The sequence below is a fragment of the Canis lupus genome, chromosome 8 (assembly GCF_048164855.1).
Source record: "Canis lupus baileyi chromosome 8, mCanLup2.hap1, whole genome shotgun sequence".
In the NCBI taxonomy this organism is placed as follows: domain Eukaryota; kingdom Metazoa; phylum Chordata; class Mammalia; order Carnivora; family Canidae; genus Canis; species Canis lupus.
Window position 1 is genome coordinate 56543285 of NC_132845.1, and position 27769 is coordinate 56571053.

At 48.5% G+C, this 27769-nt stretch overlaps 1 protein-coding gene and 1 pseudogene across 9 annotated transcripts in view; one reads left to right on the top strand and one right to left on the bottom strand.

The window, feature by feature from the left end:
- Positions 1–19824, bottom strand: part of ARHGAP17 (Rho GTPase activating protein 17) — a 95053-nt gene extending 75229 nt beyond the window's left edge. For all 9 annotated transcript variants that reach the window (XR_012035626.1, XR_012035625.1, XM_072836238.1 and 6 more), the window contains exon 1: positions 19664–19824. Coding sequence is in view for 7 of the 9 variants with exons in the window: in XM_072836238.1 (XP_072692339.1) it covers positions 19664–19716 (53 nt within the window). In the remaining 2 variants the exon portion in view is untranslated. The remainder of the gene's footprint in view (positions 1–19663) is intronic.
- Positions 19715–26835, top strand: LOC140639192 (thyroid receptor-interacting protein 11 pseudogene; annotated as a pseudogene).
- The last annotated feature ends 934 nt before the right edge of the window (positions 26836–27769 follow it).

Below are 27769 nucleotides of genomic sequence, written 5' to 3' on the forward strand. Positions count from 1 at the left end.
CAAGAGAACTAGGTCCAAAGACAGCCAAGATGTTGGAATTATTTTTCTTTTGTTGTTGTTGTTGGAATTATTTTTGCAGGGACTCTGATTAAGTCCATGAAAGGATCTAGTCAAAAGGTGGACAGAATGAATGAGTACATGAAGGGTTTCATCAGAGATTTGGAAGTTGAAACAAACTATCAACACTAAAATAGAGTGGGAAAAAATTAGAACAAAGTACCCCAAATCAGTGGGACAATATTAGGCTATGATACCTGTAATAAGAGTGCCAGAGGGAAGAAAGAACATGGGGCAGAAGAAATATCGGATAACCCATGACTGAGAAGCTTCCATATTTTTAAAATAAATTTATTTATGAGAAAGAGAGAGAGAATGTGTGCGTGTGCACGTTCAGAGGGAAAGAGGAAAGAGAGAAGCCGACTCTGCACTGAGCACAGAGCCCAACGCAGGGCTCGACCCCATGACCCTGAGATCATGACCTGAGCCGAAATCAAGAGTTGGATGCTATACCAACTGAGCCAACCAAGTGCCCCGGAAGTTTCCAAATGTAATGAACTATATCCATCACTGATGCAAATGCAGAAAACTCCAAGCAGGATGAACACAAAGAAAGGCACACCTAAAAGATCAAGGTCAAACTGTGGAGAAAGAGAAAATCTTGAAAGCAGACAGAAAGAACAAAGAGCTCTCAAACAGGCAGGGGAGCAATGTAAGAATGATGGCTGACTCGTCACCAGAGACGTCATGATCAAAGGACAACAGAATGGCGTGACATCTTAAAGTGCTGAATGAAAAAAGTCAATCTACAATTGTACATCAAATGCAAACATTTCAAAGATAAAGGCAAAATAACAAGATTAAAAAAAAAAAATCTCTAGGGCAGCCCCTGTGGCGAAGCCATTTAATGCCGCCTTCAGCCCAGGGCGTGATCCTGGAGACCCGGGATCGAGTCCCACGTCGGGCTCCCTGCATGGAACCTGCTTTTCCCTTTGCCTGTGTCTCTGCCTCTCTCTCTCTCTCTCTGTCTCTATGAATAAATAATTAAAAATCTTAAAAAAAAAAAAAAGTAATCTCTATGCCCAGTGTGGGGCTCATACTCACTACCTTGAGATCAAAGGTCGCCTGCTCTTCCAACTGAGCCAGCCAGGCGCCCCTAAAATAATGACAGTTTTCAGAGACAAAGACTAAGGGGATTCAATCTCCTGAAGACCTCACCACAGTACTGTCGTGGGGAGGGGAGGGAAGGGAGGTGGAGGAGGGAAGAATCTGGGTGTTCGACATCTATGCCCGCCTAGTGTTGGGTGAGGAAATCTCTTCAGGAAGGTGACAAGAGCTCTAACTTCCCATGCCAGTGCTGATTAGTCCTGGCCGGCTGCAGCCCCGGTCAAAGGAGGACTGCAGCCTGCGCCCGAGCTCCCCGAACAAAGGAGCACACAGGCTGACAATGATGACAGAGAGGTACCGGGGCGCTTGGGGGGCATCTGCCTTCGGCTCAGGTAGTGATCTCGGGTCCTGGGACCGAGCCCCAAATGGGGCTCCCTGCTCAGAGGGGAGTCTGCTTCTCCTTCTCCCTCCGCCTGCCACGCCTCCTGCTTGTGCTCTCTGTCAAATAAATACATAAAATCCTTAAAAAAGAAAAGAAAGAGAAAAAGAAAGAGAAGAAAGAGAAGAAAGAGAGAAAGAAAGAGAGAGAAAGAAAGAAAGAAAGAAAGAAAGAAAGAAAGAAAGAAAGAAAGAAAGAAAGAAAGAAAGAAAGAATCGTTCCAACTACGGATGTTTTCTTCCCCAGGCTGAGTATCATTCTTGATGTCACACTGGAAATTTCACTGTGCAGGCAGACTAGGGACATGAAATGTTAGAGATTTTATCTACTTTCTAGTAAAGTGTTAGGATAGTTGAACATAAAGAGGACTGCCAGTTTGCAGCTTGCAGCTTTTAACTTCTTATGCTTCTGACATCTCGGGGGATTAAGGAGCAGTTCTGGTTTCAAGTCCGCTAGGCAGTTTAGAGTTAACTATTTCTCAACCTTGGCACTTTCAACACTTTGGTCTAAATAATCCTCTCTTGTGGGAGGCTGTCCAGGGCACTGCAGAGTGTTAACAGCATCCCTGGATCCTACCTGCGCAGAAGCCAGCAGCAACAAGCCCACCCTCCCCAGGGATGACAACAAAAAATGTCTGGAGATTTTGCCCAATTGAGTGGGGGGGGGATGTCAGACTGTTTCCAGTTAAGAACCATTCAGATCATCATCATCATCATCTGCAGCAGCAGCATCTTTATGGTTGCCAGAAAGGCAAAAAGATAGTCTTTCTGTGTGAAAGTCAACATAACTTAATTGCATTAATAGGACAGGAGGGGGGGCAGCCCCAGTGGCTCAGGGGTTTAGCGCCGCTTTCGGCCCAGGGCATGATCCTGGGGACCCGGGATCAAGTCCCACGTCGGGCTCCCTACATGGAGCCAGCTTCTCCCTCGGCCTGTGTCTCTGCCTCTCTCTCTCTCTCTCTCTCTCTGTGTCTCTCATAAATAAAATCTTAAAAAAAAAAAATAGGACAGGAGGTTTTCAGGAAGAGGAGGGATACTCCTCTGAGTCTGTAATGACCTAGTAAATGATTCTGCTTTGTTTTCTTAGTGCTATTCCTGAGGATGTACCTTGAGGGGAGCCCTATATCCTGAAAAATGAAAGAACACAGAAACTTACTTTACTTCTTTTCTAAAGACTGTTTCTCTTTTAGTCCCCTGACACTCTTTATGAATTGGTGACAGATTTTTTAATTTCCAAGAACTCTAGGTCTTTTTGTCAGAAGCCTGCTTCTTCTTCTTTTTTTTTTTCTTTTCAAATGGATGTAATAGCCTGAGGATTTTCTGACATCCTACTGTCCCACCTTGGACAACGAATGAACAAATAAAACAGCACCTGCTGTAGTCAGCCTCAGAGCTACTTCTTAATCAGTTATCTGGAACTTTTCCTGAATGGCCTTCGATACCACATTTTTTAATTCCCCAAAATTAAAAAAAAGAATCCCTTTCCTAACATTTCAATGAATTTTAAAGATTTACTTATTTGAGGGGCAAGAAAGGGGGCAGAGGGAGAGGGAGAGAGGGAATCTTAAGCAGACTCCCTGCTGAGCATGGAGCCCAAGGTAGGGCTCAATCCCATGACCCCAATATCATGACCTGAGTTGAAACCAACAGTCCGTTGCTTAACCGACTAAGCCACCCAGATGCCCTCAGTGGATTTCAGTGAGAGAGAAGAAACATACACACGAGTTCAGTCAACCACCTTAAACTATCTCCTGTAGGGTCTTCAGTTTATGAGATAATTTTCCTACCATGGATAATTTCAGGAACTACCAGTGGAGACAACAGGTCAACCTGTGGTGCTATAGCATGCTGTTATGACTATTGTGTAACAGCATATTATGCTATTATGATTGTGTTCCTAAGGACTCGTGAAATATTCCAAATCATGAAATCGATTCCTACACCTCTTTTGCCACCCACAACTCTAAAAGAACAGAGAAATACTCATATAAAAGTGTGAATTCATAAAAGTGTGCTGGCTCCTTGTGAGGGATGCGGTGGCAAAGACGGACAGTCCAGGGCACCTTTGCTGGTGGCCAAAGCCCTGGCCGCCACCTAAGAGCTGTGCTACTCTGAGCAGGTTACGTAATGTCTCCGTGCACCCTATTTCCTCACCTGTAAAACTGGAAATATTAAGAACTTCAATTTATAGAATTGAGTGGACTGAAAGAAATTTTATACACAAAGTGCTAATTCCTTGAAAGCTCAAAACATGGTTTTTGTTATGACATAAGTGGTTAAGAGCACAGACTCTGGAGACAGACTTCCCAGTTTTGTGACCTCAGACAAGTTCCCAAATCTCTCTGTGCCTGTTTTCTTGCCTGCAAAAGGGGATAATACGGTACTGATTTGGCATTAAATGAGCTGCTAGTGCCCGGCACATAGTAAACATCCAAATAAATGTAAGCTATCAGTATTACAAGTATTTTTTTTGGAAGGATCTTTCTGGCAACAGTGTGGAAGATGCGTGGAGGGGGAGGGAAGACATGCTGCCTGCAGGGAAATTGAGGAGCTGAGTATTAAGAGACCCGAGAGGGGGCCCATGTGGCTCAGTAGGTTAAGTGTCTGCCTGCAGCTCAGGTCATGATCCTGGGGACCTGGGATCATGTCCTGCATCGGGCTCCCTGCTTAATGGGAGTCTGCTTCTCCCTCTACCCCTCCCCTCTGCTTGTGCTCTCTCTCTCAAATAAATAAATAAAAATAAATCTCAAGAGACTTGAGAACACAAGATCTATGTGAGAAAAAGGACGATCCAGCCTAAAGCAGGGGTTAAGGAGAGGAGAGGACAGAGAGTTATTACAAAGAAACAAGACAGGACTTCATGACATGGCGTGGATGCGAAGGGAGAAGGAATCCCCTAGAATGATCATCATGTTTCTATCTTGAGTGACCGGCTAGATAGCGAGGATCTGAGGGCGAGGTCAGCACGGTCAGCTCTGGAAATCCTGGATTTAAGGGGTCTGCTGAACGTGTGCTGGTGGAGGTATCCAGTGTGGTTTCGGGTCTGCGGTGCCGAAGCACAGGGAGCAGTGTCTGGAAGGAAAATTCAGAGCGAGGCACGGGCAGGAGCAGCAAACAGCACTCTGGGGGGAGCTGGCTCGGAACGCAGGTCTGCAGAGCTGCAGGCTCGGCCCAGAAAGCTGCTCAGGAACCCCATGGGAGCGGAGCCGGACACAGCAGGGGACCGCACAGGCGGTCCCCAGGGAGGGCCAGGAAGAAGCCGTGCACCCTGAGGACGTGAAGCCAGGCAGAGGGGACAGGAATGCGGTTGGGAGGAGCCCACGGAGATCTGGAAGCTGTAAATGCTCCGGGCGCACGGGCAGGCCCCGGGGAGCAGTGACCACTCAGACTGGGCGGCTTGAGCCTGTGGGACCGGGACAGGGCAACAGCAGCCCGTTTTCTCTGGAAACCAGGACATTAGGCAGGTCATCCAAGGAGAGTGGGTGTGTCTGGGGCAGGGTGGAGTAGGTCTGAGAAAAGTAAAAGTCTGGCAAAAGCACTTAGGAAAACGGGATCGGACACGGGGCCAAGGGCAGGGAGGCGGTCTGCAAAGACCAGCTGAGCTTGCAGGCCAGAACAACTTGGCTGCCCGGACCTGTGCGGCCGGACGGTCTTTGTGGACCATGCCCTGCATCCCAGGTACAGGCGGGAAGAAGCCCCAGATGACTGAGTCAGGCTGGCAGGCTCAAGGACAGGTGGAGGGAAAAGGCTGGTGCTGGAGGTGCTGGATGAGAGGTCAGAGGCCCTGCTGTGACTGAGTCTGGTCAGACAAGGAAGAGGACTAAACAAAGCATGTGTGTGTGTGTGTGTGTGTGTGTGTGTGTGTGTGTGTGTGTGTGACACTTCAGGAGAGGGATCCATAAGGGTAAGAGACTAGAGGATGCAGTGGATGGTGAGGGTTCTGATCTCAGAAGCAGTTCTTAAGACCCAATGGCGAATTTCTTTCTGGAAAAGAATGCCCATTTATATCCCCACCTGGATAAGACTGGATACTCGGCCCTTTCTCAGCTCTCCCAAGACAGGAACGTATTACTGTTTTGAGCTTTGCCCATCTGGGAAGTAAAAAATGCTGTCCTGAAAGCTTTGGGCTTCTTCGATTAGCTGTAATTTTGAAATGAATCTCATACACTTACTGGTCATCTGTGAGCATCCTGTTGATGGTATTTGCTCATTAGAGTGCACATATTTAAACGGATTATTAAGGGAGCTTTGTACATTAAGGGTATTAACCTTCCCATGTGGCTGCTCTCAATTGTTTCCAACTAGTCATTTTATAATTTTAATTATGGTAATGACAGTTTAATTATTGCATGGCTTGGGGCAGCTGAGTGGCTCAGGTCATGATCTCAGGGTCCTGGGATCAAATCTTGCATCAGGCTCCCTGCAGGGAGCCTGCTTCTCCCTCTGCCTTTGTTTCTGCCTTTCTGTTTCACGTGAATAAATGAACAAAATCTTAAAAAAAAAAAAACTTGCGTGGCTAAATCTATAGGTTACCTTTTATTACTCATTCTCTGTAGTCTATGTCAGAGCATGAAGAACTTTCCACCTCTTCCTCTATATTATAGTTTCATTTTTTACTTGAAATCCTTAATCTGTCTGGAATTTATTTTGGCCCCTGGTGGTGAGATGAAATCTAACTTGCCTACTTTTCCCAGGGCTAACCTGCTGTCTTGTACTGCTTCCTCACTGTCTTATGATGCCTCCTTACCTCATGCCAACTTCTCAAGCCTCCCAGGGCTGTCCCCACGTGGCTCGGGAGCCCTGTCTGACCGGTGTGGGACCACAGCAGGGAGGCACGGGTAACCAAGTGCAGGGAGAGCGCTGGTACAGTGTTGACCCAAGTCCAGCTCACTGTTTACTGTACTCCAGCTGCCCTAGAGTGGTTTTAGTTTTTAAAAGCCCTCATCTGGAATCCCTGGGTGGCTCAGTGGGAGAGCATCTGCCTTTGGCTCAGGGCATGATTCTGGATCCTGGGATCGAGTCCTGCATCAGGCTCCCTGCATGGAGCCTGCTTCTCCCTCTGCCTGTGTCTCTGCTTCTCTCTCTCTCTCTCTCTCTGTGTGTGTGTATGTGTCTCATGAATAAATAAAATCTTAGAAAATAAAAAAATAAAAGCCCTCATCTGAAAGCTTTGAAAGCATTCTGGAATGAATTTACTGCCTAAAGAAGCCGATTATTCAGCAAAAGTACTTTAATGTGATTGCCAAATCTCATCAACGAGAATGCCACATTTTGGCTTTTCTGAGGAAGGCTCTCACACAGGTGTCAGGGTGTGTTTTGGAGGCGAGCAAGACAGCACACACCAACATGTGAGGTGCACACCTGTAAGCTCCAGAGACCAGTTCACAGCATGGGAGCATGGCTACGCATCTCTCCAGGAACTAGCCGGATTCTTTAATCCTGGGGTTCTTGGCTCTGGGCTTGAAGAAGTCTGTGGAGTCCGTGAAATCATGTGCAAATGCGTGTGTGTGTGTGTGTGTGTGTGTGTGTGTGTGTGTGTGATTTTTTTCTCTGGGAGAAGGGTGTTAGAACCTCCATCTAAATCTATGGGTAGGGCAGCCCCGGTGGCGCAGCGGTTTAGTGCCGCCTGCAGCTTAGGGCATGATCCTGGAGACCTTGGATCGAGTCCCACGTCAGGCTCTCTGCATGGTGCCTCCTTCTCCCTCTGCCTGTGTCTCTGCCTCTCTCTCTCTGTGTGTCTCTATGAATAAATAAATAAATAATCTTAAAAAAAAATAAAAATAAAAATAAATCTATGGGTCGCAAGGTCTCTATTCCTAAAGACTGCTCTAAGAGTCAAAGGCTGCAATGAAGTCCATGGCCCCGTGACCTGCCACCAACTTCTTTATAAGTTATTATTAACATATGGCTACGTCTGTTCCATTTCAAATTCTTCAGCTCCTTCCTCAGTCTAAGTGCAACGCGACTGTTTTCTCGGTATGTCTGGACTACTGCAGATTCAGTATTTTGCCTTTAAGTCACACAGCTGCTAATCTTTTTTTTTTTTTTTTAAAGATTATATTCATTGGAGTGCCTGGGTGGCTCAGTGGTTAGGCATCCACCTTTGGCTCAGGTCGTGATCCCGGGGTCCTGGGATCGAGTCCCGCATCGGGCTCCCTGCATGGAGCCTGCTTCTCCCTCTGCCTGTGTCTCTGCCTCTCTCTGTGTGTCTCTCATGAATAAATGAATAAAACCTTAAAAAAAAGATTTTATTTATTTATTTGACAGAGAGAGAACACAAGCAAGGGGGTAGCAGAGGGAGAGGGAGAAGCAGACTCCCCGCTGAGCAGGGAGCCCAACACAGCTCCATCCCAGGACCTCGGGGTCACCTGAGCAGAAGGCAGACACTTAACCAACTGCCCCTCCCCCTGCCCCCGTGCCTGCCAATCTTATGACAAAGTCACAGAATAAAGGCTCAAACATCAGACGTACTAAAAGGTGTGTGGCTCCAAAAAGACACAAAAAGTGATTGTAGATTTCCATCAGGAACCACTGAGATTAGGACATTTGCATTTACATAAGACTCCACCAGTCCTTGTTACATTTTTGGAATGCCTAATAGGGGTGAAATCATATGACCTTTATATGCTATTGCTGCAAACAATTATACAGTTACACATTATTTTGGAGTCTAACCCATAAATCAGAGATGAAAGAGAAATCACTGAAATAAATAATAGGAAAAGAAGAAATAAAAACATGATGGATGATATTACATACATAGAGATTTAAAGAAGTAACAAAGTTATCAGCTGCAACTAGGTCAGTAAAGTAATGAAATATACATACAAACAGGAACATCACTCATGTTTACCAACTAAACTAATTAGGCACGATTTCCAACTACAACAAAATACTTAGGAAGCACATAAAATCTTTGTGTATAGAAAGAGATATGCCATGCTCGTGTTGAAAAGACATCAACTTTCCCCGTGGTGTAGTTCACAGATATGCTAGACTATAAATACCTGGGATTTATTTTTGTATCCTCAGGATCTACCCTATAGCAGGTACCCAATAAATATTATGTGGATGAATGAGCTCCAGACCAATCAAAATCATAAGTGAATTTTTCTAGGAGCTAGTAATAAAGAGATACCAAAATTCATTTCTATACAGAAATAGGAGAGACTAAGTACAGAAAGAAAAGCTGGGGCTCCTGGGTGGCTCAGTCGATGTAGTGTCTGCCTTCGGCTCAGGTCATGGTCTCAGGGTCCTGTGATCAAGCCTCGAGTTGGGCTCCCTGCTCAGCGGGGAGTCTGCTTCTGCTTCTCCCTCTCCCTCTCCCTCTCTCTCTGCTGCTTCCCCTGCTTGTGCTCTCTCTCTCTCTCTCTGTCAAATAATAAAATCTTTAAAAAAAGAAGAAGAGAAGAGAAGAGAAAGAAGAGAAGAGAAGAGAAGAGAAGAGAAGAGAAGAGAAGAGAAGAGAAGAGAAGAGAAGAGAAGAAAGAAAAAGAAAGAAAGAAAGAAAAGCTGAAGGAGACCAGCTCTGCCGGATTTAAGACATGTTACATGTTGACAGTTATTATTAGCACATTGTGGTCTCAGTTCCTACAAACACATATACCCAAGCCAAGTGTCAATGAAAAGAAACCCAACAAAAAGTCAAAGCAGGTGTGAGAATTATATGTTTAAAAAAAGAGAAGCATCTGAAACGAAAGGAAGTGAGGAATCACTGTGTGACCTATTTCAGTAGATGGCATTCAGCCATAACCTGAATCACCTCAACCTTTCCTTTTCTCTTTTCTTCACCCCAAATGTCATGGTGCTGAAGAGGTTTTAGGACTGACTGAATGGTCAGTCCTCACGCCATGGTCCTACTCCCCCCTAGCCTGTTGTAATAGTTTCCTATCTTTTACTCTCCCCCTCCTCCTTCCTTAACAGCCCCAAGTCAGCGCCACTACAATGATCCTCCTAGAACGCTAATGTGGCTTTTTCAACCTTCTGCACATATAGGCTCCCCAAATTCTACTGTGGTGGTCCTCAAACCATGATCCCCCAAAATAGACATTTGAGCATTTCCACAGAGGAGAACCAATGTCAATCAATGCTGCCTGTCTCTAAAAGTTGGTGTCCACAAAGGTGCCCATGTGTTTTTTAGTCCCACCAATCCTGGGGCTGTTAGGGGGATGTTACATATCTTGGCATGTCCAAGAATACAAAAGCAACTGAAAAGGTTGTAAGAGAGGATGAACAAGAATGATGAAAATTAAAGAAACTAAAAGTTACCCTGTGAGGGATACCTGGGTGGCTCAGCAGTTGAGCGTCTGCCTTTGGCTCAGGGTGTGATCCCGGGATCGAGTCCCACATCAGGCTCCCTGCAGGGAGCCTGCTTCTCCCTCTGCATATGTCTCTGTCTCTCATGAGTAAATAAAATCGTAAAAAAAAAAAAAAAAAAAAAAAAAAAGTTACACTGTGAGAAATGATACCTCCCTAGATTTTCAGTGTATGACAAAATGGTCTATTTTTTTTAAAAGACTCTTTGATTGAATGATAGACTTGAGAGAGAGAGAGAAAGAGAGAGTGCAAGCAATTGGGAGGAAGGAAAGGGCAAATCTCAAGCCAACTCACTGCTCAGCATGGAGTCCGAACTGGGGCTCAATCTCAGGACCTGAGATCATGACTGGAGCTGAAACCAAGAGTCAGATGCTTAACCAACTCAGCCACCCAGAACTATCTATTTTGGGGAAAAATGGCCATCAGTTTTTATTAGGCAAAGGAAATAAGAGTATGCTGCTTTCAAAGCTTTTTAGAGCTTTGTAAAGGACAACTTACTCTATCTGTTGAATGGAAATCCATCCAGAAGCCTATGAATTTAAATATCACAGTCGCTTTGGACTGAAGTACATATGGATCTACAAACAGCCATTAGTTCAGTATCTAATTTGAAAATAAGAACTGGGCAGAGTTTTCCCACTGTTAGCAATCAGATACAGTTGTCTTTTTCCAATTTATAGACAAAAAACACTAAGTTAAAGCATAAAACTGTCAGTGGGTTAGGTTTCCCGAGAATTTTTCTTCCCTCTGGGAGTTCTCGATCCCCAGTCATCTCTACGTGCCATCAAGATTGCTCAAGTGTCATGTGTCAGAGAAAGCTTTGCTGAACCCCAAGCACATTGCCGAGAACGCGAGCCAGCATCCATGCTCCATCTATCCTAGCACCCACTGTATCTAGTGAAGTAGAAACACTTTGGTACACATGGGCATGGGTTTAAGTGGCCAGTCCAGCCCGTGCATCTGAAAGTATCCAGTGACCACATGAAACCCACACTGGTAGACTTAGAAATGTTCACACTGACAGGCCACAGGTAGGTGGTCATTTGTTACAAGAATTTCTGTGCAGTCCTGGACATTTAATATTTAAACTTTTATATTCATTTAAGTACCTATTTGCTTAGTCCGCCATTTATTATTTAAATTCTTTAGGAGGCATATATTTGGCTAACCCATTTAGAAAGGATAGAAGACATGCTAATGAAACATTTAAGGAGAGATCAAGTAGACTACCAGACCAAAGTATCTCTGATAAGGAAGTCACCTAAAAGGAACTGTGGGAAGGGACAGTCAGACAGAAATATCTTGGGACTAATCAAAAGGAAGCAGCCTATGCAAATAATTAATAAGCTGTAATTAACAGGAAATAGCAAGACATTAGAGACAAGTCTTACAGTCTGGAGAGCTTAAAAAGAACTTAATATTGTTCTCACATCATTGGCTGTACATAGGCTATACCTATTCAAAAGCAGTGTTTTCTATAAATCACAGGGTTGGGTTTTCAACAGAATCTGCTTCATCTTCTGAAACTTGTTTCAAACCTGTACGGAGTCACAAACGTGTTCCCTCAAGGTTCTCCATTGCATTCACTATGTAATGCACCTGAGGATAAGAATGTAATAGTTTGGGGAACCTGGGTGGCTCAGCAGGTTAGCGCCTGCCTTCGGCCCAGGGCATGACCCTGGGGTCCTGGGATCGAGTCCCACATAGGGCTCCCTGCATGGAGCCTGCTTCTCCCTCTGCCTGTGTCTCTGCCTCTCTCTCTGTGTGTCTCTCATGAATAAATAAATAAAATCTTAAAAAAAAAGTATGTAATTGTTTATATTGCAATATATGAATAAAGCAAGACATGGCATTAATATTTTGATTAACACCCAAGACCTGCTAGAATAGGTACAACTGGCTATATTGGAATTATCTGCTCATAGGTCTGTCTCCTGACTCAAGCTCCTAGGAATCAGTTATCTTTTTAACCCCAGCATCTGACAGGTTCTCAGTGTACATTTGTTGAACTGATCTGGTAACTTAACACTGAAATTGACAACTAAACATTAATTCCATGGCAATTAAATGAACAAATGACACATACAGAAAACTCATAAAGAAATACAAATATATTTCATTCATTTCAACCTTAGTGGGAAAAATTAAAATACGTAGTACATTTTTTTTTAATTTTTATTTATTTATTTATTTATGATAGTCACAGAGAGAGAGAGAGAGAGGCGGAGACATAGGCAGAGGGAGAAGCAGGCTCCATGCACCAGGAGCCCGATATGGGATTCGATCCCGGGTCTCCAGGATCGCGCCCTGGGCCAAAGGCAGGCGCTAAACCGCTGCGCCACCCAGGGATCCCCGTAGTACATTTTTTTACAAGGCAATGTCTAATGCAACTAGCATAATGGTGAAGTATGAGGTCCATCACCCTGTGCAAAATGACAGGAGTTCCAGTGGACATTATTTGCTGCATTATAAAGGACAGCGCTATCATGTAGAAGACAATTTAGTAATCCCGAGTCCGCATAAATATTAATCTCCTACAAATGTCATGATTCTGGACTCCAGAGAATTCATCAGAAGAAAATAATTTAGAGAAGAAGGGCTGTGATCATTAAAATTGTGACTAGCTGTGCCAAACCAGAGTGGAGTCCTAGATGTCCCACAAAAGGGATAACATCCAGCTCAAGCTAGCTAAGTCAGTTGGAAGACAATTTTGAGTTCAGGTTTAAAAAAAAAAAAAAAGACAAGCAAGAACTAATCAAGCTTGAACTAAGGCCATCATGAGGCAGACACCAAGTCAAAGATACTCTAGAGGCAGTACTGCCAGACCATGGGGAGAGCCTGGATATAAAGAGAACAGACGAGAAAGACAGCAACGAGGACAGAGTAGGTGTGGTGTGGCATTCCATGTGCCAGGGCAGCTGTCTGCAAAGGGCCAGACAGTAAGTAGCATGGGCTCTGCGGGCCAAAGGGTCAAGGTTAACTGCTCAGCTCTACTGCTGCATTATGTGACTGTGTTCCACTAGACATTTTTCATGAAACAGGCAGTGGGCAGGATTTGGCCTACAGACTGAGGAATACAGAGAAAGAAAGCCAATTTGAGGATATAGTTCATGAGGTGAATGTTCGTAGGACATTTAAGTAGAGAAGTTCAAGATGGAGATCAATCTAGGGAGGAAGAGATGCCAGGGCTAAAGACATAAAATTGAAAGTCATTGGCCGTGAGGTGGTAGGTATGGGGCAGAGGGCACCCAAGTGAATGGTCTAAGAAGACAGGAGAGGAGCGCTACGTCCCTGTAGAAAAACAAGGGCAGCTGTGCAATGGCACTTCAGATCACTGGGGCCCTGGAAAGGTACGAACATCATAGACAACCACCCCCCCCTTAACTTAAGCTTTTTAAAAAGAGGCCTCTATTTTAACACAGAGACAAAGCAGATAGGAGTGTAATAATATTTTTAAATTGTTTTAAAGATTTTATTTATTAGAGAGAGAGCAAGCGAGCATGAGCAGGGGGAGGGGCAGAAGGAAAGGGAGAAAGAGAAACTCTACCAGACTCCCTGCTGAGTGTGGAGCTTGACTGGGGCTTGATCTCACGACCCGAGATCACAACCTGAGCCAAAATCAAGAGTCAGATGAGTAACCAACTGAACCACCCAGGCAACCCTGGAGTATAATAACATTTTTAAATAGATTTATACTTGATTAATTACCATGCTGTCTACCTATGCTGGAGAAATGGAAATAGAATTCTAGATGCCAAATTTCTATAGTCTGACAAGAATGCATGGTGCACACACTAATTCTGGGACCCTACACCCAAATGTCAAGTCCCTCAGGCAGGGGGATGGGGGGAGGGTCTGCCACAGACATACTGGAAACCACTACCACAGAGATAATTTCGGATTAGAAGAACATGCTGCCTTCCAAGTAAAACCGATGCCACATGACCACATCTGTTTAGCGTTCATTTTTGTTTCAGTGAACAATGGGCTTTCGCTGACCTATAAACACTCTGATATTCTAGGATTTCACAATATGCGAAGTGTATAACAAGGCCACGGAAGATCAGAGTCAGAAGTTGTGAGAATAACCCATCTCTTTCCTCCTCTGCTCCATGCAGAGGCCGGATGGGATCCACTCAGATCCAGGCAAATGAAGCACAGCCACCTCCCCTTTCTCAGAAATACTACTCAGAGCTCCCCTAGAAAAGACAGAAGAAATCAGTGTGTGGAACAGGTGAGGGATGTAGGATGTCACTGCTGATAAAACTATATGGCTTATGATGTTGACTACAGAGAGACTGTCTCACGGAAGAGAGGCTGATTCACCATGGCACCCGAGGACTGCCCTGGGATGCACACACAGAGATGCACTGGACTCCCCGTGAGCATTCACGTTGCCCCTAACAGAAGGGGCTACCTTGGGGGGCAGGGAGTCTTCTGCTCCTGCGGGAGGTCATTAGATTTCTGTGATCAGGGAGGGGTCTGCAAGGACTGTAACACAGTAAAACAAGCCACTAGGGAGTCAGACAAAATGGATGGTTGACGCCCCATCCAAAGGGGGCAGCAGCTGCTCAACTACTACTTCTTGTATGAGGAGGCAATGCCAGACATTGCTAGGTCTTCTGAGATTGTAGAAGCAGCTGCAAATCCAGGTTTTCATGTGAAAACTCCTAATTTTTCAATATGGGCCAATTTGGTTGTAATAAATATATACGTAAGAAACTGCCAGAACAGAATACATCTATGCCCTGCAAGCAAACAGTGCAGATCTTTGATTCTGATCATTCACAGAGCCAGAGTCTAAGAGGACTAGACCAGGGTTTCCCAACCTCAACACTCTTGATATTTGGGACCAGATGATTCTGTGTAGTGAGGCTGTCCTGTAGGATGGTCAATGGCATTCCTGGCCTCTATCACCAGATGCCCATATCACCCCACCCCCCAACCAAGTTGTAACAAACAAAAATGTCACCAGTCATTGCTTCATGCCCCCCAGGTGACCATCCCCAGTAGGAGCCACTGGACTAGAGCAACATCCAACTCTCAGCTTCCAGGAGTTTAGGAAAGCGTCACACATAACTCAGACACAGGGTCTCTCGAGTAAGAGTTGCCCTCATAAGTACAGACTTACAGCTGCTTTAGAATCAGAGATCTGGTTTCTAGTTAATGACAGCTCTCTCATTAACTAGCTTGATGACCTCTTGTGAGTCCTCCCTTCCTCATTATTAAACCAGGAATAAATAATATCACCTCTGGGACTTGCTGTTGAGAAGGCAGTGAGATAATTTACACAAAGCTTCTAGCCCAGCAGCTCAACAAGCACCAAAGGCATTTAATAAACATTAACCCTTCCCTGGTGAAAAGGCAGGCAGCCCAGCTTCTGTCGTCAGACACACCTGGGATCCAGAGTCAGAGGCCCTGGCCCCAAGGCCTGCCTCAGCCACTTGGTAGCTGGGCAAGTGTGGGAAGCCACTCTTCCTTCTTTATAAACTAGAAATGATAAGCAACCAGTAGGTGAAAACCAAGCCAGGGGCTTTGGTACATCGCTTGGTAAGCTAAACCACCACCAGATAAGTGCTGATGATTATTACTATCAGATCTTTGGAAGAGTTCTGAAAAGGAAAGAACATGCTCTTTAACAAATCCAAGAACTGATAATGCGGTAACATCAGGGTAAGGTACAGGAGAAAAAAAAAAGAAAACTAGTTAACAGGAATCCTTAACCTCCCCGATCCTTTTACATATACAACTGCCAACTGGTGACCCACACACCAAATCTAGCCTCACACAGTATCATGGTGGTTGTTTAATTTGCATTAAAGGCCACCTGATATTCATTAAAATCCAGATGTTAGGCCTTTCTTGAAAACTCCAAAAGTGGTCCCATAGTCCCACATGCCCCTTTGGTGAGACAAGTGCTGATAGGGGTCCCCTGTGGCCCTCATCTGTTCTAAGTCACTCTGATTTAACTAGCTTGGAGTTTGTAACCTTGATTTATCTAAAGGTTACTGTATGGAAAACATTTGGACCTGAAGGGAGTACTTCAATCTTGGCACAGACCAACACCCAAGGAGACACTCCCTTCCAGAGTCTCACCTAGGTAATAAACTAGCCTACTTAGTCTCTGATTCTTTTTCTTCTTGATACTTCTACCTCATAATTAAATGTTCCTTGAGTTTCTCATGCTGGTATATACCTTCCTCCACTCAGCGATCACCCTCCCCCAAACCACCAACCACCTAAATCCATCCAGTGGCTTATCTGCAACAGGGATTGCTTTTCTTTTTAGAACAGGACTACAAACCTCTTTCTTTTTAGAAGAGGACTACAAAAGACACGTCGTGATACTTCCTGTATCCTGACCAGCACGCCTTCTCCCCTCCTGCTGGTAACAGCGCCCCAGTTATCTCTGGGGGGCCAGCACTCCCCCATTCTCAGTCCATGTCATTTGGGTGGGGCTCACTCCATTCCCATTTCCAGGGCAAGGCACGTGACACAGCCCGATGCATTCAGAGTCAATCCTGGGGCTCTGGCCACAGTGAAAAGTATTCTCTGTCCCTCTGGGACTTGAACTGAGGATGATGGAAAACTGGGCGGAGATGGGGACAGGGCGGGGGACGCGGGGGGGGGGGGCGGTGTCTCCTTGTGGACATGGCCTATCTAGAGAGTGGAAGCCCTCGATCCAGCCCTGGCTGCAGCTATACTACTTTCGGACTCTTTTGGTCTCATATGAGCCAATTAAATTCCCATCTTTGCTTAAGGTAATTCCAGTCGGGTTCTCTTACAAGCAAAAGAGACATAATCAATACAAGAGAAAAGAAGTGAAAGCTGCACTTAAAGATGGAGGGGAAAGGCTCTGCTCCAATTTGTGCCTGGTTTGTTGGTTTGGTTTTGTTACATCTATCTCTCCATCCACTAAGAGTGGAGTTTCGCTCACTCTATTACCCATCCCCCTCTAAACACTCATGGCATATAATTATTTTTTGCTTGTCTACCTCTTCTACAAATCTATTGAGTCCCTTCAGGGCAGAAACTGGGTTGTATTCACTTTTGATTCTTTAATACCTTGAACAATGGCATACAGTGTGGGCTTAACAAGTGCTCCTTGAATGAATGAATCAACCATCCTAATTCTCTTTGGGACACCCATGTCATAAGACCACCGCATTAGCCTTGTGCCTGTGATACACAAACCATTTTCTGAAACAGACTCGTCATCCCATTGTAAACAAATTGCATCATTAGAACTCACTCCTTCCAGCCATTACTAAGTCTCTCACATGTTCATCCCATGGAACCTCGCTGTGGGGTTGCTCACAAGGCCCTCCTTCTTGAGAAGAGGACATTGCCTTGCAAGACTCTATGAATTAATAAGACACCCGATGGGGGTGCCATTCGCACGTGGAACTTCATTTGTGGGCAGAGGGGGCCTTCTATGCTCTGCAGCCTTCCTCTTGACTCCAACGCGCCCGCTTCTGAGGTATACCAATAACCCAATAACACACCATCACAATTCTGGGCTCTCTCTAGCCTCTGTTTTTCCTCCCCAAGCTTTTACAATTACGTGACTGGAAGAAATACAAATACATCGAGGAAACTGACAGCAGTAAAGCAAAAGCTTCCCCAGTAAAAATAAGTTTTTGACTTTGGGAGCATAACTGCCACACCCTTCAGAGCTCTGTAACAGCCTCGGCTTCCCCTGGCATGGAGCAATAAAGATTTTCAAACAGAGTCAAAGGTCAGGGCCAGAATTACAATCCCAGGATGAATCACCATTTACTCTATCCAGTTTTCATTTTCCCATACTTGGGCTCACACTACCAGGGCGATCTGGTAAGAACTAGATTTACACTAGATTTGATTATCTTGGTAATGTTTCCACCCGACACTGGGAACCACAGCAGACCCTGGGAAATGAAAGAGAAAGAAAGACAGCCAAGGGCTCTCTCAAAGCATTTAGTTTCCTGGAGAATGATACCAAGTAAAAAGGCAACTTGCATTATAGAAAAACAGGTGCTGGGTGGAATTACAAAAGTGCCCGGGGTTGGGGCCATCCAATCTATGCTGGAGCACCGGGGAAGGCCTCTTACAGGCAGAAAGGTTTGGCCGGAGAGCTGAACAATGAGTTAGGAGGCAGCTACAGGGCAGGTGTGGTGAAAGGAGTCCCGGAGATTTTCAGGTAGGGGCTAACAGGTAAGAATGCTCGGGCTGCTCTGGAAAAGAGGGCCACGTAAGGCGGGAATCCAAGCGAGAAGAGAGAAGCTGCCAGAGGAAGCAGAGGCCAAAGAGACCCTAACGGGCCTGGCAGCTTTAAAAGCCTCAAAACTTTGTGCAAAAAGAGCAGACACCCCTTTCCGGACAGTGTACCAACAGGCCAAAACGACAATGTGACAAATACGTCTTGACAGTCACTGAATGTTTGATTTCACACTACTGGGTTACTAAGAAGGCTAAGGAGGGGGGCGGGGACATGGGGGCGGGTAAGAAAACTCACAAGGAATTACCTTATGATTCATTTGCAGATTCTTGGTTGAAACAACAGCCCCTACTACTGCCCTGTCTACCTCCCTGTCAGCATTAGTTCTATCATTTTCCTACAAATGACAGAAAAGCAGGCACCGCTGGGCTTCAGGGCACAGGCATCAACTCCGGAGACATAAACGCACATTAAGATAATAGGGTGGGGTAGCAACAAAACTAAACAACAAAACCAAGCCACTAAGCAAAAAGTTTGGGGGATGGAGGGAGGCGGGGAACTGAAACCCTAACAAGCAAATTTAGAAAACGGGAGGGGAAGTAAAAGTATTTTCCTACACACACACACAAAGAGCTGTCCCCACGTGCTCTGGCCAAACCAAACTCCCCCTTTGACTCAACTGCTGGAGAAAAAAAAAAAAGAAGAAGAAGAAGAAGCCAAAGCTGTGAAAAACTCACACTTTCATACGTCTTCCCAGAACAGACTACAGCTAACTGCCCTAGAAGACCTTGAAAGATTTGCCCCAGATAACACGGCACATGACAGTCCCCTCGAGGAGCTCTCAGACCCAGCAATCCTTCCTGCTCCAACAACCTGATCGTCTACACCTGCGGGCTCGTCTGTCATTTCATAATCGATAGTGCTTCCTGCCAGCATTCAGGCGGTACCAAGGAAACCCGGAGAAGGATCTGCTTCCAAACACAGAGTGAGAAAAAAAAATTTGTTTTTTTTTTTTTTTTTGGACCAAGGCGTTTCCACAATTCTTTCCTCCTCCCAGTTGCAAATTTCTAAACGTCAGGAACTCGGGCAGTCCGGTCCTCAGCACCCCCCACCCGGTTTGCAGACGGCGGCGCCTCTCAGGTCCCAGGAAGGCCGTCCCAAGAGCCCCCGAGGCGGAGGCGACGCGCCCCGGTCGCCCCTTCCTTATTTAGGGCCAGAGGGGCTGCAGCTGCAGGGGCTGCCGCGGCCGGGGCGCCCCGGAAAGGGCGAGAAGGCCGCCCCGGAGCTCGGCACCCGCACGGCTCCGGGCACGCCCGACGCCAGCTTTCGCCCGGGGCCAAAGCACCGGGGGGGCCGAGGAAGGGTCGCGGCCAGCGCCACCCCCTGCCCCCCGGGACCCCGGGCCAGGCTCCCGGGCGCCGCGGCGGCCCCGAGCTGCACACAGGCCGCGGAGCGGCGCAGCCCGACCCGGGCTCCCGCGGGCCTGGTGCGGGCGGCCGGAGGCCGGAGCGGGGGCGCGAGCCGGGAGCCGGGGAGCCCCGCCCGCCCGCCCGCCCGCCCGCCCCGCGCCCCCACCGCGCCCCCACGCCCGCGGCGGGGCGCACTCGCCTGCCCACGGTCTGGTTGGCCAGCTGCTTCATGCGGTTGAACTGCTTCTTCATGGCGGCGGCGGCGGCCCGGGCTCGGCCGGGAGCGGGGGGACGGCCTGGCGAGCCTACATCGCTTCCCGGCGGCGGCGGCGGCGGCTCCCGGCCGGCCCCGCCCTCCCCGCGTCACTTCCAGCGGAGCCGCCCGCCGGGGCCGCCCTGCGGGGTCGGGCTCTGCGGGCGCCAGGCCGGGAGGGAGCAGCGCCGCCCGCCGCCGCCCACGCCGCCCAGCCCGGCCCGGCGCTCCCGCAGGTGGGGCGCGGGGGGGGCCCGGGGGGGGCCCGGGGGGGCGGGGGCAGACGCCCGTTGTGCGCGGCTGGCGGGACCGGCACCTGGGAGCCTCCGGAGGCCGCAAAGCCCAAGGTCCGGGCGGCCGCCTCTCTGCAGTCGGCATCTGCCCTCCTCGGGGATGGACGCGTGTCGCTGTGCGCCTTCACCTCGATTAATAAACCAATGTTGCGTGGCAGCCGGAGTCCGCGGACCTGGGTAGTGGGATCGCACTAGGCGGGGAGGGGAGGGCCAGGTGCGCGTGGGCACACGCTCCGGGGCCCACCCGGGACGGGCAGCGCAGGGGGGAGCAGGGGAAGGGGCCCGGCCCTGGCCTGGGCAGTGGGGGGGACGCGTGGAGGGGGCCGGGCCGCAGACGGCCTTCAGAAGGCCCGAGGCCGGGCATCCCCGGTGGCGCAGCGGTTTAGCGCCTGCCTTTGGCCCAGGGCGCGATCCTGGAGACTCGGGATCGAATCCCACGTCGGGCTCCCGGTGCGTGGAGCCTGCGCCTCCCTCTGCCTGTGCCTTTGCCTCTCTCTCTGCGTGTGACTATCATAAATAAATAAAAATTAAAAAAAAAAAAAAGGCCCCAGGCCTTGCGCTCCCGGCCTGCTGTAGCGGAACCCGGGGCGGGCGTTGCCTAGAAACGCATCACTGTCTTTGGGTTCTTAGCCTTGCGCAGGCAGCAGTTCTGGGACACTTGGCGGGGTAGTCCGACCGGGCTGGACGCTTTTTGCAAAGTGGACCAGATCGGTTCTATGACCCGCACAAATGCTTCCCTGGACCCGTGGCCTGGGCTCTGTCCTAGGCCGTTTCCGAGGGCAAGCGGACGGCAGTGAGACTTCCATCGCCGGCCACATCTTCAGTGTCACCAGAGATGTGCCGACGAAGGGAAGGGAAAAGGTGGACGAGGTACCTGACTCTGGGAGAAAGGAGGACGAGGTGAGTCGGGTGACCTTAACATCACAGAATGAGAGACTTAAAACTCTGTGTAGTGATCCAGCAGAGAAGTATGAAGCTTCAGAGCTTCAACTAAAGCAGCAGAGTGCTAACTACCGACATCAGCTCCAAAAGAACCAGGTAGAAATAGCACTGCTTAGCGAAAAACCACAAGGGACCGAGGAGGAATTGCGGAGGCCGCAGTCAGCCGCTCTGAGGGTAAACTCTGGAGCTGGTGGCCAACTGTCAGCCATGGAATCTCATTCCCCCAGTTACGATTTCGGTCATCACGCTTCACCTTTCCACGGTGAGGACGTGGACTTTGCTGATGTGATCTGGTCACAGCAAGAAATAAACAGATTGTCAAATCAAGTCTTAAGACTTGAGGCCGAAGTCAGTCATTGGAAACGTCTTTCCCAGGCTTCGGTGCAGGGAACGAATAGCCTAGAGCCACACAAAATCCGCCACCTGCAGAGTACCATCAAGGAACTGGAGCAGAAGCAAAGCAAGGAAACTGAGGATCACCAACTCGAAATGGCAGTACTGCAGAACGTCCACCGGCAGAAGCTCGCAGACGTCATCCGCAGGTACCGCGGAAAACTAAACGGCCTTGAGGAAAAGGTTGAAGAACTGCAAAGCTGGTTACAGAAGGACACCTGTGGAATCAGAGTAGCCGGGGACCCTCCGATTGAGCACCTGCAGAAAACCATTCAAGTTCTACAAACTGAAAAAGCAGAGTCTGCCAGGAAAATGGAAGAACTGGAAGAAAGAATACAATCCCTAAGTGACCAACTATCTTTTTTTTTTTTTTTAATGTAGACCTTTCATTTATTTTTTTTATTTTTTTTTTTTATTTATGATAGTCACAGAGAGAGAGAGAGAGGCAGAGACACAGGCAGAGGGAGAAGCAGGCTCCATGCACCAGGACCCTGATGTGGGATTCGATCCCGGGTGTCCAGGATCGCGCCCTGGGCCAAAGGCAGGCGCCAAACCACTGCGCCACCAAGGGATCCCAGTGACCAACTATCTTCTGCAGAAAGTGAAAGAGACGTTTTGAGGAGAGAACAGGACCAGACACCTGAAGGAAGGACAGACAAGATCGAGGAGTACGAACTGCAGCCTTCCGTTTCAAAGAGAAGTGATGCAGGAGTCACGCAGGAGAGTGCTCTTTCAGGGTGTACACCAGTGGAAGAAGGGTTCGGACTGCAGGAAGCACTGTCCGATGCCGGAAAGGGAACGGTGAGACTGTGTGGCGCCGACCAGGGCAACAACGATCTCACGCGAGACGCTCTGAAACCTCCAGAGCGAGTCCACATTGTGGGGCAAGAGAATCCATCGTTAAGCCGAGGAAAGGAAGAACTTGGACCGCCGCTTCCTAAAGTGAACGAGGAGCAAGAGGCCATTGAACGCACAGCTCCAGGAGACATCGCCTCGCATTCAGAAGTACATCCGTTAAGACGTGACTCGGAGGCCAACGATCTAAACTTCAATCAGAGGACAACTGAGGAGGAATCCCTGGTAGCCGCGTCAGGGGAACCGTACGGACACAACGGGACCACACCGCCCGGGGCTTCGATGGAAGGCCAGCTACCACAACAAGAAAATGAAGGCAGTAGCATCACCGTTAAACTAAGACAAGAGGTCAATGAGGAAGAAAAGAGAGCTTGTCAACTTGAAGAGGAGACGAATGCGACTACAGAGTTAGATGCGCAGAAAGAAAAGTTAATTCAAAGTGAACTGGCGCCTAATGATTTGCATCGGCCAGATCGGTCAGAAAGAGGCCACCTCAACATCCAGAAGGAGGGCTCTGAACCTCAGGAACATAGTAAACAAAACGAGAAGGCCCTCTGTAGTGCCACAGAGGAGCTAACAGAGTCTCTTAAGCAAGACTCTCCCGGTCGTCCGGAAGACGACTTAGTTAGAGCGAGGGAAACTGAGCTTAGAAGGCTGGAACAAAAGGTTTCAGAAATGGAGCAGCTGAATGACCATCTACACAGACACAGCACTGATCTCAGAGAGGAAAACCACAGGTTGGTCTTGGCGCTCAAAGATACAAGACATCAGCTGGAACAATCTATTCTCCGTAGCAATGAGGATTCTCTGGAAAAAAACACCGCTCTGAGGGCTTTAAAAATCGATAAAGGACATTTAATAGCCAAGTTGTGTCGGGCGGAGAAGCAGCTTTTGGAAGCAACAAACAAGTATGATCAAACCATCAAAGAGTTGTCAAGCACACATAACCCGGATCATTCGGCCTCACCTCTGGAGCGTGCCCACTTCGTTCCAGTGGGTCCAGAGAAGGACGTCGAAATATTACACCTCAAGAAGAGTCTCGAGCAAATGGATGCCGACCATAAAGAAACCCAGGAAATCCTGGCCTGCGTTTTGGAGGAACACAAGCAATTGACGCAACTAGTCAAAGAGAAAGACATTTGTATTGACAGCCTTAAAGGAAGTCCAGAGCTTCCAGAGGACCTGGAAAAGTGTACCCAAGCCTTAAGAAGAAATGAAATTTTACAGCAAGCCGTGGAGGAAAAAGACACATCCCTCACATCCATGACGAAAGAAAATACTCACCTGAGAGAAGAACTGGAGCGACTAAAACAACAGAGTCAGGCTTTCCCTAAACTCCCAGATGACATCATGGAACTAGAGTGTGAGGTGGTGCAGCTGAATGAATTAAGAGTTGACCTCGAAGACGAAATAAAAGAACAACAGATGATCATTAACGATCAACAGCAGGGGAAGATACGACTGCTTCATTCCCTGGAAGAGCAGAAGCAGAAAGTGGACCATCTTAAAGGCCAGCGGCAGCAGATGACCAGTGAGCACGCTCAGCTCCTTTCCGCCAAAGACGAGGAGATTCAGAATTTGCAAGACACAGTAGAACACATTAAAGCCCAGCTGGCCGCCCCAGGCCGGCACGTTGGAACACAACCTTCTGGCGCTGTCCAAGGCGCGACAAGGCAGCATCTTAGTGCAGAAAACCGAAGTGAAAAGCATGACGTCTCTAAAGCCGAAACGGAAAGATCAGCACAAGGAATAGAAGACCAAGAACTGGGAGGGAAGCTTCTAACTGAAAAGAACATCCGGCTGACTGAACAGACCGATCCGCTGTCCCAGGATGAGCTCGGGAAACTAACTCGGATCATCGAGCAAAGAGATGCGGAGATGCAGGGTCTTCGGAGCAGAATATCTGCGGCTTCTCATGGCCAGCACGTACAGCAGCTTCAGCAGCAGTTGCAAGAGTCTGCTCTGCAAAGCGAACGGGCACTGGCTGTCTTAGAGGACAAAACGAGAGAGAATAGCAATCTGAAGAGAGAGTATCACAAAGTGATAGACGTAATTGCGTCCAGAGAAGCAGACCTCAGGAAAATGCAAGAGGAAAATAAAAAGCTGGCCACTCGAATCGAAAATCGTGGTCAGGATATGTTTAGGGAAACGATTCAGCATTTATCCCACATTATTCGAGAGAGAGACCTCGAAGTCGACGCCTTAAGGCAGAAGTGTCAGACTTTATTGACAATTCTGCAAACACCCAGCACCGCTGATGAGGTTCCAGGCGTGCCCGTGCATCGGTTCCAGGAGCTTCTGGAGGAACGAGACACATTCAGGCAGCGAGTGAAGATAATGGAAGAGTGGAAGCAGCAGGTGGTGGCCACAGTACAAAATATGAAGCGTGAGTCACCCCGGCTTCAGGAGCTTCTTCGACAACAGCAGGTGCGGGCCTTAACCGACATCGACGGTGATTCTGAGCTAGAGACGACCTATATGGACATGATCAGAGATTACAGAGGAAAGGAAAACAGCCTAAGGGATCTGGAGAAGGAACTGGCACAAATTCAGCTCCGCATCGGGGAGCTCTGCAACGCCCAGGATCGCCTTCTGGGGAAGCTTGACGTGAGCTGCCTCCACCCCTCCACTCAGTCCTCAGAGTCGGAGGAACCTCTGAAGGCCTTTACATCAGACTCAGCGACTGAGTCTCCTCCGTGGCTCCAAGAGGAGGTGGAAGAGCTGAGGAAGTCAGTGCAAGACCGAGAGACGACGATTCGAACCCTGCAGGAAGACAACCAGAGGCCGACGGATTGCGCTGCTGCCACGTCAGAACGCGAACGCAAAGCACGCGAACGCGCCGATTCCGAAATCCAGCAGCTGAGGGGGGAAGAGGCGGTTCTACACAACTTAATCCAGGCTAAAGAGCTCCTGATCCAGGCGAACAGCGAGGAGTTGCATTCCTTAACGGAGGACCTCACTGGCCAAGCGAGTGAAAATGAGCTGTTGAGGCAGGCGGTGAGAAACCTGAAGGAGAGAATAGCCGATCTGGAGACGGACGTGTGCCAACTGAAAGAGGAAAACGAACAAAGAGCGGAATCCTCTAGGGAAAAGGAAGCAGAAAAGCAGGCACTGCAAGAGACCAACGTGATGCTTTTGAGGATGTGGCAAGAGGAGGAATCCCGCCACGCTGCGATCGAAGCGAAGGCACTGGCTTTGGAGCAACTACTGAAAGAGCGAGAAGAGGGCGAGGCCGGGGAACTGAATCAGCTTCCAGATGCAGCTACGTCGACGCGGGAAAAGGCGGTCGTGTTTCAGCAGGAGAGGGACGGAGTCCTGTTGGCGCTGAAACGCAAACAGAGGGAAAACTGTGCCCTCCAGGATGAGCTTCAGCAGCTGCGTGACAAGGAATCACACCTGACCCAGGAGCTGGAGAGAACGCGTCACCGCGCTGTGGAATCGGAGGATACTCGGCAGCGTGAGTCTCTGCTGGCAGAAGACAAAGTGGCTAAGCTCCAAAAAGAAGTCACGGTGCTGGAGGAAAAGCTGGCGGTGTCCTCCAATGCCACGGCAAGTGCGACCCACCAGGCCAGTATGCAGGTGGAGTCCCTGCGGGACCAACTGCGCCTCATCACCCGACAGAAAGAGGAAACCGCGGCGCGGCTTTCTGCCTCGCAGGAACAAGGAAAGCAGTACGCTCAAACACTAGCCAGTCTCAAGTCGGAGGTAGCCGAGTGGATGGAAAAGACAGACACTCTACAAGGAAAACTGACGTCCTTACAGGCACGACTCACTGCAACAAACACCGCCCTGGACCTGAAGGAAGACGAACTGGAGGAACTCAGAAAACAGAACGAGGTCCAGCAGGAAGTACTGGATGAGATGCACAAGAAACTGATGAACCTCGTAAGTAGCTCTGAAGGAATGGTGGACAAAACCCTAGTAAGGAGACTCTTACTGGGATACTTTCAGGCGCCTCAAAAGGATCGGCCTGAAGCACTGCGGCGGATGGGAGGCACCCTAGGGATCAAGGAGGAAGACGTGCGGCAGCTTTGCAGGCAAGACCAAGGTGGGGTTATCAGATGCATGACTGGGGGGCCTGGATCCAAAAGTACCCCCAAGCGCCCCGTGAAGCCAGATCCCCAACCGACGCCCAAGAGCTCCTTTGCAGGGCTTTTTGTCAATTTCCTACAAGGGGAATCCGATTTAGCTCTTCCGCCACGCAGTCCCTCTGCTGCGGACAAGAAGCCTCCAGATGCGGTAGGAAAAGGAAAAGGCACTAAGGAAAAAGGCCCACCGTGGCACACAATCACCCTGGGATCCACACCCCCCAAAGAAAGCTGCCAAGCCCCGCGCCACAGCTGTCTCTCTTACTGACCCACGTGGACCGGAAACTGACGGATCACAGCATCTTCTCCTAAATGCTGTGACTGATGCTTTACCCACATACACACCCTTGATACTCTCACCTGCCAGCGAGGTTGGGAGCGCGGCCAGAGGCCTCTCAAACCAATAGAGGAGTCTCAAGCCCGAGACCACACGGCGCGTCCAAGAACACAGGTCACTGTGTGCGTCCCTTATCCCAAGAGAGCTTTTGCAAAACGTACCATACATTTGCAGTTTTGCTTTCAGCCTAATAAACATATTCTTACGTGACTTCTTTTAAAGTGTCTTTTACTGACTGCAGAGGTATGGATTTGCCAGCTTCAAAGAGGGCTTTCTTCTCATGAGAGAGGACATGGGTGGGGGGTTTGGGTTAGGAGGCTGTGGTCAACGGATACTTCCAATAGTGTTGGTGATGTTTTCATTTCTTTTGTACAAGGAGCACGTATCTACCGATACCTCAGGGGATGAAAACATCGACCCATTTTGATGGTTTCTTAAGGTTTTCTTTTTGGATTCCCGAGAGAGGCAGAGACACCCGCAGAGGGAGAAGCAGGCTCCATGCGGGGGAGCCTGATGCGGGACCCCATCCCAGTTCCTTGGGATCAGGACCTGAGCCAAAGGCAGATACTCAACCACTGAGCCACCCCGGGGCCTCTCAACCGGTTTTAATGTCAAACACACGAGCGCGTACTACTCCTCGTATGAGAGAGGAGGTGCATGGCATGCTCAAAAGTACAACATGAATTAATTCAAAAGAAAAATTCAAGTTCCATTTCCCAGCTAGGTAGGTCCCGTTTCTTTTTCCTTTGATTTTTAATCCGCTCCCCTCCCCCGATGCTTTTCCTGTTGCCTAGAAAATTCCTCTATGAGTAACCTGATTTCTGTCAGGCCTATTAGAGATACACGACTATTTGGTTGTAGACCATTCTCCGACTTGCTGTTTTCTTTTTTCTTTTTTTTTTTTTTAATTTTTATTTATTTATGATAGTCACAGAGAGAGAGAGGCAGAGACACAGGCAGAGGGAGAAGCAGGCTCCATGCACCGGGAGCCCGACGTGGGACTCGATCCCGGGTCTCCAGGATCGCGCCCTGGGCCAAAGGCAGGCGCCAAACCGCTGCGCCACCCAGGGATCCCCCGACTTGCTGTTTTCTAACTTTAACCTGCTTTAGAGACCTTTCCAAACGTGAATCCATCCCTACTGGC